General features: G+C 40.0%; 1 protein-coding gene across 1 annotated transcript; it reads right to left on the bottom strand.

Annotated features, from left to right (window-relative positions):
- Positions 1-760: 760 nt before the first annotated feature.
- LOC146703123 (alpha-tectorin-like) lies at positions 761-17,548 on the bottom strand. The gene is made up of 25 exons (XM_085466239.1): positions 17,514-17,548; positions 16,633-16,693; positions 16,492-16,515; positions 15,703-15,818; positions 10,725-11,003; positions 10,529-10,624; positions 10,220-10,385; positions 9,569-9,969; positions 8,903-9,479; positions 8,228-8,811; positions 6,857-7,409; positions 6,166-6,764; positions 5,579-5,736; positions 4,951-5,351; positions 4,588-4,784; positions 4,014-4,409; positions 3,643-3,926; positions 3,118-3,395; positions 2,880-2,999; positions 2,559-2,743; positions 2,273-2,433; positions 1,737-1,988; positions 1,406-1,565; positions 1,201-1,303; positions 761-1,103 (listed from the first exon to the last, which is right to left on the bottom strand). Exons 2-25 carry the CDS (start codon positions 16,676-16,678, stop codon positions 973-975), a joined length of 6,267 nt encoding a protein of 2,088 aa, XP_085322365.1. The 5' UTR covers positions 16,679-16,693; positions 17,514-17,548; the 3' UTR covers positions 761-972.
- Between the last annotated feature and the right edge of the window lie 403 nt (positions 17,549-17,951).

Raw genomic sequence — 17,951 nt, 5'->3', positions numbered from 1 at the left:
TGCTGCTCCACATCGAAAGGAGCCAACTGAGGTGGTTTGGGCATCTGACAAGGATGCCCCCTGGGCGCCTCCTGGGTGAGGTGTTCCAGGCATGTCCCACCGGGAGGAGGCCCCGGCGCAGACCCAGGACACGCTGGAGAGATTATATCTCTCGGCTGGCCTGGGAACGCCTTGGTATTCCCCCGGATAAGCTGGAGGAGGTGGCTGGGGAGAGGGAGGTCTGGGCCTCTTTGCTTAGGCTGCTGCCCCCGCGACCTGGCCCCGGACAAAGCGGATGGATGGGTTGCAGCTGGGTGCTAAAGATCAACTTGGCCTTCTACTTCAATAACAGAATGACTAAGTGAGATTTTATTCAGCAACACATTTTACTGTATGATCTTACTGGAGATAAAAAATAGACATTGTTCATAATCAGATTTTTATTACATATTATGAATGATTTGTGATACATTTAGGCGATTATTCATTAACTTTTATTTCAACTGATAAAACGAAGCAAAAATAGTAATCATGTTATGATATTAAATTGTAGCTCAAACAGTAGGTACCCAGTTTATTGTACTTCACTTTGTACTATCACTTTATTTTGTAAATCCAAAGTAGTGTTGGTTGCGTTTCTGAGAGACAAGTATATGTGCACTAAATACTTTATTTAATCCTTGATTTGCCCTTGATTATACATTATTTTAATTATGATGTAGATTTAATTATAAAAATCTCACACAGAAACCAAGAACAAGTTAATCTTATCAACAAACAGTGAATGCAACAAGGTTAAAACTTTAATATCACACATATTTTATCCCATTTAGATTTAAAGCCAACTTACTGCAAACCTTACCACAACTAAAGAAACACTCCTCAAGAAAGACAAAGACAACACTCCGATGAAAAATACCATTTAGAAGTGACTGAATAATGAATGATTTTCAAAATATGGATAATTTTTGATCTCCAGAGTTTTGGCGGTTTCTAGACTGGAATTTTGGGAGCAAATCGTTTGACCAGCAGGGTTACCAGCATGCTGGCTAGGATCAAACTGGCCAGCAGGGCCAGCAGAGGTGTCACCTGGCTTTGGCCACTGTTTAATTGCATCACTGGGTCTGCAAGAGAAGAACCAAAGTTTACATTTACTTTATCCGTGAACTTTATGTGATCAATAAGAGTGCAAGGTGAAGAGACAGGAGAGCTTCAATGTACCTCTGCTACCTGGCCTTGAAACAAGCGGTCCAAGTGAGATGGATGAAGTGTCATGGAAGGATATATCCCTCCGAACTCGCCTGTGGTAACCCGGGTAACAGCGCTGAGAGAAAAAAAATGTTTATAGGCTTCTGCAGATTTAACAGTTTTTAAATTTATTAGGTAAGAATGTAAACCAATAAGAATTTAAAACAGTGGTACGTACAGCTGTGCAATTGTTGTGTCTCAAAAGACACAGGTGCACATTGCAGTGAAGGTAAATGGATGAATAGTTGGTAAAAGTAAACATCCTGAAGGAGAATCGGGCCTCAGTAGAGATGCCGTTCTGAATCAGCTCTACCGTTCCATCGGCTTCATTGGGACACCTGGAAGACAGGCAGACGTTTAAATATCCCACATTATAAAGCAAAGCAGCAGAATTCATTATGAGGAAGAATTGGTGGAGAAAAACCGAGGAGAGGTCTGTCTGGGTCTGATTCTTTCAAGTTTTTAATAAAGTATACTAAGACAAGGTGACACTGCAAACGTGCTCTTACTCTGCAGTAATAAGATCCCAGCGGACGGGGTAATTTGGCATGTTGACTGGTGTGGCCCAGCAGGAGTCCAAAATAGTGGAGATCTGGCTTTGATCCACTCCTTCTGTTCTCACCGCCACATATAACCTCTGATCTATTTCCATTTGTATGTTTGTGTCACTGCTGAAGGGGAAGCGGAAGCCAGGGTCCTGGAAGGGGATCATTCTCATGCTGTACTGTCCTTGACCGGTTGCAATCTTCTTCCTAATGATGCTACAAAAAACATAATAATACTACAAATGAGTTCATTATTAAATGATGAACATTATTAACATGCATGAACATCAAAAAGTGTAATGTTAATGTGCGGCAAAAATGACGTTCTCATTTTCATGTTTTTATTTTGTCTTATTGTCAGTATTGTGATCTTAAAGCACTATCTTTCAAAATAAGTTCCCAAAAGATGCCTGAAGTGCACATTTAATTACATAAAACACTGGAATATGTAAAAATCTAATCTAAGTATTGTATATAATGCATAGGAGATGTATTGTTACCTTTCTACAGGATTGATGCCCACGGACATAGACAGGGCCTGATTCAGGGGGTATTCGCAGCAGAAACGCAGATTGATGCTCCTCTGGCGGCTGATAAGACTTCCATGAGGATCCACAAAACCCTGGACGATGTTCTCATACATGAAATGTGTTCCGTTGCTCTAAAATTAAAAAAACAAAACATTACAAATTGAATATGATGTCATTTATAATATAAATGACAAAACATGACATGTACAGTATAATAACAGTGACTATCCATAATATTTTGGTTTTATAACTGTACCCTGAGTGCTGTCCCACACAGATGGTTGTCATTGTCAAAGTGGAAAACCAGTCGACCATACTCAAGAGTCCCATTGCAGGATTCATCTCGGAGATGGAGGGCATCAGAGTGAAAGCCAGCCTCAAATAGCTGACAACGGGACACGGACATGGTGCCTGAACTACTGGCACAAGTGATGGTTGAGTCTGTTAATACAAGTTTAAAAAGAAGAATAAGAAAACAAATAACTAACAAATCCCATTTTTCTTGTACAAACTGCACTGCAGTACCATTGCCAATGACCCAAAAATAAAACAAGGTTTAAATAGGAGCTTCCTTCACCATAGCTTTCACTGTTGCCTCGGTCATGGTGTTCATCACAGAAGCAGCCATAGACACCGTCCTTCTTACCACACCACTCGTACTCTGTGCAGTCCAGCTGTTCACATGGGTCTGACTCCTCTGCAGAAGAAGAGTGACAGGAGTACAATAAAACAAAGCCAATCTTTCAAGAAAAACCTGTTAAGCTCTATCAAAAGACATCAAAAAGACATCACTTAATTATCCAGCACAAACTTACCACACAGTAAACCAGAGCGCCAGTCAGGGATGTCTAGCCCTAGAACAGAGCAGGTTTTCTCATAGGCTGAGACAGCAGAACACAGCATGCCATTGGCTGGAGTGTAGAGGCAGAGGTCATAGACACAGGAAGTGAAAAATGGCTCGGGGTCAGAGTGCAGGTGACAGGCTCTGAATGGACCGGTGGTGTTGGTGATGACACTGCAGAGTTGGGAGTATTCTTCTCTAAAGGTGCAGTCATTCAGTCCATCACCACTTCTTTGATCAGTAGACCCACATCTGGAAAAGACATTATATGTTTAACACTTTGGGAAATTTTGTGTACTTTGGTAAAATGTCCTGTACATCTACACTCCCAATTCACACTCAACACAACGGTACATTTATTATTTTTACTGGGATGTAATATATATGCTGTTGTCCATAAAATCTTCTCATTCAAAGCAAGACATTATGTTATATGAGTTGATGAAGGTCAACAAGACTCTATTTTTGGAATGTCCTAAAGAAGTTCCAAACAGCTCACCCTGGTTGGCTTCTTGTTGACTTCCAGCTCTGTCCAAAGTCATTGTCATTTTGTGCCAGTGTGCCATTGGGTGAGACTTTGTCATCCCCAGAGTCGCCATTGAAGTTTCCACACATACCTGTGACTCTGTTTTGACGGTTTTGGGCGATTCTTACCAACAAAGTACTCTGGCCATCAAACTGGACCGCCAGGTCAAGTGCATCGACAACTATGTAGCTGCCTTCCCTTACCACCTGAGCTAAAGTTCTTGCAGAGGTGGGAAGAGACACTTCTCCACCATTTACCTAGAAGAACAAGAGTTATGAGAGACATGCAAAGTACCTGCTGTGAAGGTGTTCATATGAGCGAAACGTAGAAAGCTTAGTATTTACCGTTACTCTTTTATTGGGTCCGATCCTGATGTGCACACTTTCTGGATGATTTGAGAGGTATATGTCCACTGCAGACACAAATGACACACGGTTGTTTCCACGGTGATTGTTGGTGGCTATCACCTGAAACTGGGTTTCATTGGTGCCATGGTTTGTGCTCTCAGTGATGATGTAGGAGCAAGTTCCCTGGAAATGAGCCACTGCTCCATCAAAGGTGATGTAGTGTGGATCCCCCCACACTGTGCAGGTGGACATGGCATCGTAACAGCCCAGCTGGCCGTCTCTGATGGAGCACTGTTGTGCAGGAGTGCAAGACGAGGCAGAACATCGCAGGTCATTTGGAGCGTGACATTCACATCTCTGTGAGCAACCGTCTGTCCAGAAGGACTCGCCAGCCTGTGTGAGAGAATGTAACAAAAAGAGGAAGAATAACCGCAGTTTATAGTAAAGCCTACCATGTATTTACTGTTGCCAAGCTGTCATTGTTAATTATCTGCTCAAATCATTTATGCAATTAAAACCTTTAAACTATATCCCTCTTTTATATAGCTCTATGGTTCTTTGTAGAACTTACATTATAGTAGAATCCATTATACTGGCAGCCACAGCGTTCCACTGGGACACAACTGGTTCCACTCCTGCGGTAGCCTTCGTCACAGAAACATCCCTCAGAGCAAGCCCGTTCACAGGTGGTATCATTACTGCTGGCACAGGTGTGGCCACAGTCAGTACCACACAGCTCATAATGGCTGTTGGCTGGACAGTCCAGTGCTAAAAAATCAAGAAAGCAAAAGATGGATGTCAGGTGGTTAAAAAAAACAGTCATGAAACTTAGACACCATATTTCAACACACTTACAAAAACAACAACAAAAAAGAAGCATTTTATTTTCTTGTGCTTGATACTATATCAGCAACACAATGGCAGGTTCACTCACCGCAGGTGGTATTTTGTCTCCAAGGGTAGATTCGAACATTAGCAGACTGACAGGCTCTAACATATGTTTCAAGAGCCCTGCAAAGGAGGTCATGACCTCGATTTCCTGCCACACACACGTCAAACACACAGTCGTTGAAATATGGTGCACGGTCCACCTTATCATGGCAGAAACTGAAGGGGCCATCAGCTGCCTGGATCACCTCACATTGATCTCTAGCGGGCTGTTCATTGGGACATCTCGGACATGATGAGCCGCATCCATCACTGCAGGTGTAGTTTCCTGGGACCTTCCAGGCTCTCCCAAACTCATCTGGAGATGCGACTGTTATTCCAGATGGGGTGTAGAAGTCATCATTTGAATTTCCATTGAAGTTTCCACAAAGTCCACATGTTTTTCCCCTTTTGATGAGAACAGTAAGATAAAACAGATTCATTGGTTTTACTGTGGGGAGGATTATCAATCTTATGGGACACCCCAAAAGACCATTCTGAGCCAAATAAAATCCTGTACATTCGAATTATGTTATAAAAGTGTGGTAGTGCACAACTATGAACACTTTTAAAGGTGTGAGTGTGTGAGTAATTGCAACACCAGCTGATTTTGAGCGAAGATGAATGGCAGATACCTGTAATTTGGAGGCACAGTGATAGAAACTGTACTCCATCCATCGTATATGACGCTTAAGCCAAAATCAGTGCGGACAATTGTTCGAGATCCACTGGCAAAGATAGATACTCGACTTCCATTCAAGAGAATTGGTACATTCTGTGTTATTCCATTTACCTGGGACATTGGAAGGACAATTTAGGAAAGCCAAAAATATTTAATTTTATTCATATGCCCTTTATCCGTAGTCATATGTCAGCACTAAACAAATGTAATAGCAGCACAATGACCAACAGCACATGGCAATTATTTACCAAGGGTCTCTCACATTTGGTTATTTTTTATTACTGTCCCTACAAGTGTAAGTGATAGCTCATTGTTAAAAATAAATTCAGTGAGGCTCTCTAGTGAAGAAATTGAAGTTTCCAGACTACTTTCTCTTTAACATTCCTTTACAGCAATTTTTTGTTGTCCATTTTCTAACAATACTTTGCAGTTAAGTGGAGGTCTCTCTCATGGTAGGTTCATCTGTAACTGTCTGTGGCTTTAAATTTTGCTTTTTATAATGTAAAATATGAGTAATTGTTCAGAAACAGTTCCGCTCACCTCTACCATACCCCTGTTGTATCTTGACATGTGCACATGATAGCCCCACACATTCACGAAAACTTCTGCTGTGACTGAAACTGGCAACCCATTCAATGCCTCATTCTTAGCTTCCACAGAAAACTGATTCAGCTCATCAGTGGCATTACAAAGGGTCACCAGAACATAGCGACATGTTCCTTGGAAGTCATAAGCCTTACGATCAAAGGTGAAATAGTGAGGGTCTCCAGAGGCAGAGCACGTGCCAGAAGGGTTGGGATGGCAGCCAAACCCGCCCTCCACCACACGGCAGGACTCCTGGGGCCCACAGGAGTTGGGAGTACAGTGGACGTTCCCTGTATTTCCGTTACAGGTACACAAGCTCTGACATTGTTCACCATCCCAGAACTGCTCACCACTTTCGCGATAGCGTCCTTGATGATAGCATCCACAAGATGTTGGTGGAACACACTGGTCACCATTGAGGATAAAACCACTGTTACACTGACAGCCCTCCTGGCACACACTATCACAGGTGAAGGGGAAAGAGAGGCTGGGGCAAGCAGAAGGACAAGAGGTTCCACAGAGTTCATAATGGCTGTTTGATGGGCAGGTTAGTGCTGGAGAAGAACAAACAGGTTAACATATGAAAGCATTTTTAAACATTTGGAGATCGTGGCTAGAATTAATTCAAAAACAGTTGAATGCTTACCACAGCCAGTTGCATTTCTCCATTGTCCTAAGGCAACACCCTTCTGTTGACACATTAGTGCATAATCTCGTAGGACGTCACACAGAGTTGATGCTGGATTGTTAGAGCCCCTCATGATCTCCACACATACATCCACCTGATGCCTTGGGTCAACCACAGACCAACAGGGTACAAATGGCCCATCTGGTGATCTGAGAATGCCACAGTACTGACTAGAATTAAAATCGGTCCTAGGATCATGACCTCTGCTTTCCACACAGTGAGCAGCCAGAGAGCCAACTCGCCAGCTGTCTCCAAAGTCCTGAGAACTGTTGACCAGGACACCGTTGGGTGTGCGGAAGTCATCATGCGGACGACCATTGTAGTTACCACAGAGTCCACCCAGTGAACCGCTGTAGACACCAGGAGCAGTGACACGGACAAAGTGAGGCCAGACTGTCTGCACAGTTACACCAAAGGAGGTGCGAATGATGACACTGCGCAGGTTGCTGTAGAAAATTTGGATTCCATTGGACCCAGCACTGAAAGGCAGCCTGATCACCTGACCAGCCACCTAAAAGGCATTAAAATAGTCAGTCATAATAATTATAATAACACTTTTAAGTAAAGACCATTTTGTTAATGATGTTTCCATCTGTCATTTCCCAATAAGTCCTAAGCTTGGTACTTATTGTAGAATGTAGTAGATAATATTTTTTTTTACCAAACAACCAGTTTGGAGCTATTATATTAGATCATTTTTATTTGTAACAATTTCCAGATTGACTCTTAGAGCTAACTGGTCTTCATTAATGCAGCTCCAAAACTCTGCAACAGTCTTTTCTGTCTATCTTACATCCTGACTGTTTTAATTTATTATGCTTTAAAGTGCTAATTGTTTCAACTGCTTCAATATACACCACTATAATCAACATCTGTTGTATTTACTATACTGTCGTACTATAAAAGTGTCATACTATAATGATCATATGGCAGCCTGTGATGTGATGGTCTGTTTAAATGAAGGAGTATATCAGTAGGACAAATTCATAGTTAGTTAAATAACATCATACTAAATTAAAAAGTAAAAGTGAATATAAAATGAATAATTTTGGTACACTATAAAGGAATTCATTCTTATAGGGGAAAAAAGCAACTCAAAGCTAAGTGACAGTATTTAAAGGTAACCTTTCCTATTTCAGATTTTCTGGTGTAATATTCTGGTTACAATGAAAACAACAATGTAGAATAATGTCCGCATAAGTACAGAGTGATCTCTACTTAATGATTCTCTATTATTAGTAGCTTATCTGCTTGTGTCAACTTTTTTTTGTGTCTTTCATTATGACACATTAATCTACAATGACTTTCAATTGTATTTCTGTCATTTACCTGAACTTTGCCGTTTATTTCCATCTCAATTGAGACCTGTGTCCCCTCTGCCTCAAACTTTAGCACATTGGAAAAGCCTTGCTGGTTTCTTGGCACTTTTTCTGCTGTCACCGTGAAGTTTGGGTGACTGGACAGTCCCATAACTTTGGCAAGTGTCAATTGACACGCCCCAGGATATTGGTATGTCAGTCCATCAAATGTCTGATATGACCCTGGGCCTCTGATCCAGCATGTTTCATAGCTATTTGGTCTGCATCCTCTTTCTCCATCCTCCACCCTGCATGATTCAAATGGCCCACAACCATGAGAGTGGCAAGTCATGGAGCCATAACTGCAGCTACAACGTCTCCCACAGTTTTCATCTAGTATTACAGTTTGTCCAGAGCGGTAGTAACGGCCCTCAAAGCTGCAGCCACACTCGGCATGAGGGACGCAGACCCCACCACTGAGGATGTAGCCTGAATCACAGATGCAGCTTTCTTGCACAGGGAGAGGACAGTTGTGGGTGGAGTTGGGATTGAGACAAGTAGCTGGACATCCTGTGCCTTCAGACTCAAAGTGGCTGTTGGCTGGGCATGGGATTTCTAGAAAGAAGAGGAAAAATTAGATTTTAGCATCTGTGGCATTTTAATAAAATTATATTTTGAAATAATTATTAAAAATGTGTTAATATACCACAAAAGCCGGTTCTCCTCCAGCTTTGCAGCCGAATATTATTTTGTTGACACTGACTTGCATACACACTTAAGGCTTGACAGAGAATAGGTTGGTACCCTCCTCCTACACACAGATCATACAGACAACTGTCCGCAAAGGACTGTGGAGGAAGTTGCTGATGGCAAGCAGCAAAAGGTCCAGAACTACTGCTGAGGATACCACAGTGGTCAGTGTTGCTGTACAATGCTGTCTGTTGTGCAGTGCAGCCAGCACAGGCCAGACCTCCACACTGTGCCTCACAACCAGGCTCATCATCCCCTGATGCTCTCCAGCTGTTAGCAAAAACCACATCAGAGCTCACAAGCTGGCCCTGGCGTGTGCGAAAGTCATCTTGAGGTTGATTGTTGAAGTTTCCACAAAGACCGCATGTTGTATTCTGATAAGTGTAGGTCAAGCTGATCTGGACATAATGATTTGTGTCATAAGACACCACTAAACCAAAGTCAGTGCTGACGACCACAGAAAAACCTGACTCATAAACCTGCACGGTGCCATTGCTAAGGGAGAATGGAGTGGATGCAAAGTTCCCATTAACCTGTAAAAACACCAGCATACAGAAAGAGTAAAACACACATGTCACAAACACATATCACCGTAAGTTTAAACTTGATTCTTATTCCATACCTTTGCCTGACCACGACGTCCTTTGACAAGCTCAATTGTGTCATTGTAGACATGCACTTTCACCAGTCGTGTCCAAGAGACTTGAGTACTGCCTCTGTGCTCATTTTTGCCTTCTACTCTGTAGTAGGGCAGTCCACTATTACATTGCTCAGAGAGAACATAGGTGCAAGTGCCCTGAAAGTGGAACACTCGGTTATCAAAGGTGTAGTAATGGGGATCACCACTTATGGTGCAAGTGCGTCTCTGCACTGTCTGGCAAGAAAACTGGAAGGAAGTTTGCTGGCAGATCTGTGAAAAGGAGCACGGCTGGTTGCGGCACTGCAGGCCTGCTGAGGTGCATGTGCACTTCTGTGCACAGGTCCTGTCACTCCAGAAGGAATCACCAAGCTGCACTGGTAAACCTTTGAAACAATAGAAAAATGAATACTTTACATTTTTTTACTTCAACTTGAAGAGATTCTTACTACTCAAACAGTGTTCATTTTTAAATTTTAGGATTCATTTTTGTTTATTGTTTTCACAGAGTGAAGATCAAAAAATGAAGGGCTAGAGAGGGGGATTGTCATTTAATATAATAACATTCTTCTCATAGAATTCTCGTAGAATTTTGATCAGCTGGCTATGATGATCGTTCTCTAGCTCAGATCTTACTGTTGAAAGTACAGCCTCTTGATCCATGGTCTGTCCTGAAGGCCCAGCGACCGGGCACATGGACATTGCTGCTGAGACGGAAATTTGAGAACTGTCCTGTTGCGTTTCCTGAGAATGATCCAGGGATGGAAAAATGGTGAACAGAATTGACTGTGTCATATCCAGCCTGAAAATGACATGTCACACTGTTAAAAATAATTGCATGGTTATTTTGTATTTACATATCCCTGCATTTAACTTAAAGTAAGAGATGGCCACAAAAACTAAAAATATATGTTTTTACTATATTATATTTTAAATGGTACCAACCTGTATAGAATATGCTGTGTAGGCTATTTGCCCATAGTTCATCAACACAAATGAGTACTGGCCACCCGATATCAGGACAGCTTGGACTGTTGTTTGCTGAAAACAAGCAACTTCTTGTTTTTAAAGTATATATATTCATAGGTATTATAACCCTATGCTTCATATTGATTGCATAATTTAGTAAGAGGTGACTTACTGTTCCACTCGTTGGAAAATAGGCAACCTGATACCAAGTTGCAACAAAGACCCAGTTTGCATTAAAATTGAGTCCTGGAAAGTATTGATTAATGTCCTGTGTAGCTTGCTGGAGAACACTGCCACTGGTGTATTGGTTGTAGTAGATCTGACCATTTCCTCTGTTGTCTAAATCTGTCCAGAATGGAGCGATGATGTCTCTGGATCCATACATTGGAAACAGTTGCGGGGTGTAGCTAGACCATGATGCATCAAAGGTCAGATGCCCATTGTGGTTTACCTAGAAAATAAAAACATTCTTGTAAGTCAAAACCAGTATAAATTAGGTATCAACTGTAGGCACTTCAGACACAAGTGTTGATCACTTGTTATTAAAATGGTGGATCTGATATCACTGTGTTGGTCTTGTTCCTGCATCATCATAGTAATTATGGTCCAGGATCAATATTACAACTGACCAGTCACGTTGTTGTAATATTATGTCTTTGTAAGGAAATGTAAGGATGTGTATGTAATGTAAGGAAAAACATTTTAATAAATACATTGTCAGGGTTAAGTTTGCTGTTGGCCAAATTTATGTTACTTGCTGATTTGCAAGTGATAGTTTTTAATAGCATTAGCCAGATTCTTGACTAATGCGAACTCAATTTGCAGACATGCTCATGATCAGTTGCGATGTTGGCCCTGGACGAGCATTATTATGATGATATAGGAACAGCACCAACACAGGGATATCAAATTGTACCATTCAAACCTATACTATACCTGTAGCGTAGTATAAATAAATAGAGGAAACAATAATCACTTACTGATGGGGTAATGAGTCAGATTCACAAATATAAACAAAATACTTTTAATATCAACTTTTAAAAGTTGATATTTAAGTACTCTATACCTAGTTTGCAACTATAAGGATAATGTTAGCTTTGTGCTAGCCATTTCTCATATTTATACTAGTTTAGTTAGCTGGAGATAAAATACCATTGCTCGTTTTCTGACTCATCCACATTCCAGTATAAGAGATTGCTTACTGTTAAAATGCTTTAGTTCAATGCCCAGAACAAACATGAGCTAATTTGGCAAAAACTGGAATTTTACTTATTAGTGACACAGTGCAAATTGTTTGAGCTGATTTTGCCCATAGATTACATGTAAAAGATAAATGGCCACACTGCAAAGCCTTAGCGGATAGTTCTGACCACTACTATCTATGTGTTATAAACCAGCTGATGATAAAGGGGTCTATCTGAGAAAGTAGATCCACCCTAAGATAAACATTACAGATCTGCATTAGGATCTGCTTGTGCCCAGGTGAAGTAAATTTCATCATTAGCTGGTGATCGCAAAGTTCTATGCAGAAGACCAATACCCTGTCAATTTTTTGTGACCACATGAACTCATCAACGTAAACACAATGGTTCACTTAACCAACTTTGTCTCCTACAGACAGAATTCAAAGAAGTGTACCAGAAATAATGTCTAATTTTTATCTAAAGAATACTAGGAGTTTTCTTTCTTTCTTTTGTTTAACCTTTATTAGGAGAAAATCGTTTTGCCTAACAATCAGACACCAGCAGCCCATGCTGATATTTGGGGAATCTTTATTCAACTATTAAATATAATAATATTTAATAATATAATTTATAGCAACAAAACTTTCATTATGTATGATGTATTCTGATGTCATTGTGTTGCTAGCAACTGTCTAATAACAGGTTAAAATTATTCATTTCAGATGTTTATGTACCTACAGTACCTTAGAAAAGCATCATTTTCATTTCCCAACAATAACATCTAATTTATATTCACAAAAATTATACATGATGTATCATTCCATGTACTATTTTACAAAGTCAAGAACAATTATTTGGGGCGGGAGTTTGTTTGTTTTTTGCCTGTCCCATTTGGTTCTTTAGACATCAAAATTTCAGTCTGAAGGCCAACAAAGATACCCTACAGATTTACTTTAACAAGTCGATCATCACGGCCCTGCCATAGTGGTCCATTTGATCCATCGTTGTTATTATTTATTTATTTTATTATATTTTTAGTTGTTAAAGATGGGACAGACATGGCTGGGGGATAGGAAAGGGAGGAAGGAAAAGAAAAAAGCTATAGCCCTGCCCCCTAGGGCATGAAGCAGGCATGGAGGAGATCCAGGCCCCAGAGTGCGAGAGCCCAAGGAGGACCATTGGAGGGGCATCCATGTCACCCTCCTGGGAAAAGCTGAGGAGACCCCCAGACAAGGGGTCACCCAGCAGCCACAGAGCAGAAGCCAGAGGGGGCTGCAGTGACGTGCCCGCGGGCTCTGCCGGCAGCCAGCTGTGCCAGAGTGAATCAAGCCGCAGGCCCAGAGGCCTGAGGGCCCCCAACCCCTAAGAAGGACGTGACTGAGCCCCGGGCACCCAGTCCCAGATACCTAGAACCACCAACACACCGACGCCTGGAGGCATCAGCTACCGGCATGGAGTGTGACGAGTGGAGATAGGCCTCCTTCCCAGAGAGGTGGAGTCTAAGTCCCGACTCCCGACCTGACATATAGACTAGAGATGGACCGATCCGATATTACGTATCGGTATCGGTCCGATACTGACCTAAATTACTGGATCGGATATCGGAGAAAAATAAAAAATGTAATCCGATCCATTAAATATCACGAAAGCACCTCACAAAACTTGCAACACGCCGTAACTCACCTCAGAACGTTAGCACGTCGGAGCAGTATGCATCATGTGATAGAGCGGCTGTGGCATGCGGGACCTGTCAGTGGTCTGGATAGCATGTGGAGCTTCGCTAGCAACCCGGCATTTCATCTCCGACAAAGTTATCCCCGAGAGAAGTAAAGCAAGTGTGTAAGTCCATCTCTGAATGTAAAGCATTCCTGCGTTAAGCTTAACAAGCGACTGCCTCTCCTGCTGCTACTACAATCATGAAACTGCTTAATGATCAGCTGATCGGCTTTTCTGTCGCGAGTCCGTCTCTCTTGTTTGTTTTTGGCCCACTTTGCACCAGAAAGAGGAAACCAGCGGCTGAACAACAGCAGCACGTTTAAGCTTGATAAGCTGTTGTTAGAATTTATTTAATATTACTTTCTACACCAGGATCTTTTTCTACGTAGCTGACGCTGGTAACTGTGCAGGGGCGGATCTAGCAAAGTTTAGCCAGGGGGGCCGATAGGGCATTAACAGGGAAAAGGGGGCACAAAGACATACTTTTCTTTCTTATTCTCATTTAAAATTTCTAGCTTTTAATAAGTAATTATCTGACACCCAAAGTTTTAATTTGATGTAAAAGGAATAGAAGTCAATTACTGTATATAGTGACTATTAAGTCTAATATATATACCCTAGTAAGCTATAGTACTTTTTTCCTTTGGGAAGGTACCATCTGTGCAGTCTGCAATTTTGTTGAAGAAAGATGTTGAATCTATTTAATATTTCTTGAAAAATAATTGATTTCTGTGCATTTTTTTTCACACTGCATCAAATTAAGGTTGATTACGTCGATTAAGCATCATGAGGTGGAGCGTGAGGGGTGGTTCCCTATTTTTTATTTATTTTTTTTTGTTGTTGCTGGGAGTTGGAACCCTATTAGTTAGGTTGCTTAATATTTACGCTAAGTACTCTTTAAAATACCAGAATAGGGAGGATGGTGTAGGTTTAAGTTTATTAGATTGATCAGTATTGCTGATTTTTTGCATACAGGTATAACAGAATAGCTTTAGTGTAGTTGTTGTTTTAAACTTGAGTATGAACTTATACAAAATGCAGCAAGATATTTTAAAAAACAGTTTTGTTGATTAAAAAACACTATATCGGATTCATATCGGTATCGGCAGATATCCAAATTTATGATATCGGTATCGGACATAAAAAAGTGGTATCGTGCCATCTCTAATATAGACACAGACATACAGGCACACACAGACACAAACATCCATTCCCTCCCTCATGCACACGTACCAATACTCAGCACTCACCTAATATGAAGACAAACACTAATGGACACTGTACACACAATCACAACCCCCAACCATACTCTATATCCCAGGTCCAGGTGCCCTCGCCCCACAGGGGGAAACCGCACCATCTTGCACAGTTCAAGTCTGAAATTCCAGTGTGTAATTAAAATATTTTAGCATGACAACTGACTAAGAAAAAAATCAACATGAGATTTTTGTGGAGTGAAGTCGAGTACAAGGAAGCAAGGTTAATGTACACTGCAGTCATGTATAATTAACTGTATGCAACAACAAACTCTGACAGCACTTTAATAGTGTCTTTAATAGTGACTAAGAATCGTTAACAATTTGGTAACCTATTGTGATTCATAAAGTAAGCTTTTGGTGGAAAGGAATGACACCCTGCATTAACTTGCTACCTGATGTGGGGATGTGCAGAGGTGGCAGAAATACCAAACAGTGTTTGGTCTCCACACGTGGCAAAAGCTGAAAGATGTTCAAAGAGTGACCTGATGCACACATAGGTATATATGCACACATTAACATGTGGGACTCTTACTAAATAGCTGCCTTTGTCAAACTCTGTGAGTTGTCCCCTGGTGGTCATTAGAAAAAACATATATTTAAGGAACATATTGCGAGCATTGACTTCACTTTCAGACCCAAAAGCTACATCCAGCCATCTTTTTTTGCAGTCTACGATAAATCATCACTGCTGTACAGCTACATTTTCCTTGTAAGTAATTATTGGTCCTACATTCCACCACACAGAAGCATTCAACTATTTTTATGTATTTTGGTACTGGATGAAAATGACAAGTCGGCAAGTAATTTTGAAATTGAACATACATTATTACTTTCATAACAGTGAATTTTCTTTTCTTTTTCTTTTTCATTTCATTTTCTTTTTTAAGCATGTACAATTCAGCTCTGTAGTTGTAACTGATTTGTCACTGCATTTAAAATGCAGATGTATAAAACAAAGATGTTTGAGTTTTCCAAAACATAATTTACTTACATAAATCTGATTATACGACTGTCCAAAATACAGGAAAGCACGCTGTAGGACAATAAGAGGAGAACTTCCATCGTCTGAAGCAGTGCTTGTTGTTCCAGATATTGGATAGAGGGTACCTTAAAAGAGTAAAAAGGGGATTTGCCCCATTATGCTGCAGTTTAAACACTGTATCCTACAGATACAGTGTCTTAATAAATACAACCCCAATTCCAAAAAAGTTACTGTCAAAAAGGTAACTAAAAACACATTGAAGTTATTTGCAAAACTCAGAAACTTCAATGTATTTGAAATTAAACACACAAACAGTTTGAACTTAGAACTGTACCATTAAAAAAATATATTGGTTCATTTCAAATTTGATGGCAGCAACAAATCTTATAAAAGCTGTGATTCTAAAAAGGAAAACATGAAGGAACACTTTGCAAATCGTTGTTTAGATTCCAATTCCATTACTTTATTTTGGAATTGGGGTTGTACAGCATGAAGAACCAGAATAAATCCTTTTGAAAGCATTTTGGCCTGTCATAGCAGGAAGAGTAAATCAGAACACAAAAACAGAACACTATAGAACTAAAAAACAACAACCAATAAGGAGGTTGTGGCCTCAGACTGAACTCAGATCAGATTATTCAAAAGCCACCTGATGAGATAACTCTTATATTAAAATAATGTGCAGCTAAAATTATTTTGATGCCAGAGGAAAAAGTTTGGATTACTGTTAGTGTTTTCTGATAGATCTTCAAGAGAATGTTAATAAATTATAGAGAGGTGATCAAAGCTTTCACTTACTTGTTGTCTGAGGACTCACATGACCTATCACAATAAGCACGTGTTTGAATACAAATCTTAGAATCCTCACATCGTTAAACAGCAATAATCTAATCAATACAACAACAATAAATCATTAGGCTGATTTTATTTAATACTCACCTATAATCACCAAAAGCAGCAAAAACAATAGGGTTTGACCCGCCATAACTCAAAATCAAACCTGCAGAATGAATATACATAAATAAAAAAGTGGGTATGCAACATGTATATGTACACAATTTGTTAAGTAGCTTATAGAACAGAAGATGTTTTAAATTGTTTAAATGTTGATGTGCACTGAAATACTCTCAGCTAATAATATAGGCATTACTGTGCGATATCAGTGAAATCTAAACATGGTGTAATGGCTATCTTTGTTTCTTCTTGGAGTTCTCTATTTCTCTTATATCTAAAATAAGAGTCTGGATGGACAAGAGGCTGTTTTATGCGTCGGTTTGTGCAACAACGACGGTAAAACCATCGCGTCAATTCAACATTCACTTGTTTTATTTTTCACAAATTCTCACAACAAAAGCATCATATCCCTTTCAGGCTTTTCAAAATAAAACATGTAATAACTATAAATGGCGCTAACACAAATTTCAGCATACACATAATATAATAGCACATAATAATAATATAAAACAATCCCAGAGAAGTCTGAAAATAATTTTTAGTTTAACCTCCTAAGACCCGAACTCTTCCATGGTGTGCATTTTTAATTTCTCTTTGATATTTGGGCATATTGGGGCCAGATGAATGTAAAAACAAAGAATTACCAGATTTATTTTTTTTTACCTTATTTTTGTTTTCAAGAAAAATAAAAGCCACATATGAGGATATTCGTTTAAAATTTTGATAGAACAGTAGCAGTATAATGTCCTCATAAGTGGATATCAGGCCCATGCAAAATTGAGTATTTTGGTCTAAATAACCCAAAATGTGATGTCCACATATGTGGACGCCAGGTCCTAGGAGGTTAACCGAAATAACTTAATTACCTTGCCACGTCTTCTTTGGCTCATATACATCTCATGTGAAGCAACAGGACTCCCTGCAGCACTGCTTTTGTACTGCCAGCACTGGCAGAGTTCCAGTAAATGTTCTTTGTCTTACCTCTAATGTGCACGAGACACTCACAAAGAACATTGTTTCCTCATAGCAATGAATCATACTTTTAAACATTCATTATAATAATCTCGAGTTATTGTGCACATTAAAAAAGAAGAAAAGGAGATGTAATAATGTAACAAAGGCCTGAGTAAGGAATTGTGGGACAGTATTTGTTTCAGATAGGCTATTCTTAGACAATTCAAATCTATATCGTTTAATCTGTCAAGTAAAAAAAAAAAATGCAAACAAAACAAAAAAAAAGTTCTGTTTTTTCTTTTTGTTACTTTTTTTTATTGGTGTCAGTAACAAGTTGCGCTTCAAATGCC

The sequence above is a fragment of the Copadichromis virginalis genome, linkage group LG8, assembly GCF_057382275.1.
Source record: "Copadichromis virginalis isolate Kocher_CV1m ecotype Utaka linkage group LG8, C_Virginalis_male_GT1.1, whole genome shotgun sequence".
Lineage (NCBI taxonomy): Eukaryota > Metazoa > Chordata > Actinopteri > Cichliformes > Cichlidae > Copadichromis > Copadichromis virginalis.
Note: the sequence above shows the minus strand (reverse complement) of the source record. Positions and strands in the feature narration are given on the sequence as shown.

What these genes read in the sequence shown, in the direction of transcription:
- LOC146703123 (XM_085466239.1), bottom strand. Translation starts at nt 16,678, where the DNA reads ATGGCGGGTCAAACCCTATTGTTTTTGCTGCTTTTGGTGATTATAG. An exon ending in ACACAGCATATTCTATACAG is followed by an intron (nt 10,386 to 10,528) that starts GTTGGTACCATT and finishes TGTCATTTTCAG; the next exon opens with GCTGGATATGACACAGTCAA. An exon ending in ATAATGGATTCTACTATAAT is followed by an intron (nt 4,410 to 4,587) that starts GTAAGTTCTACA and finishes TCTCTCACACAG; the next exon opens with GCTGGCGAGTCCTTCTGGAC.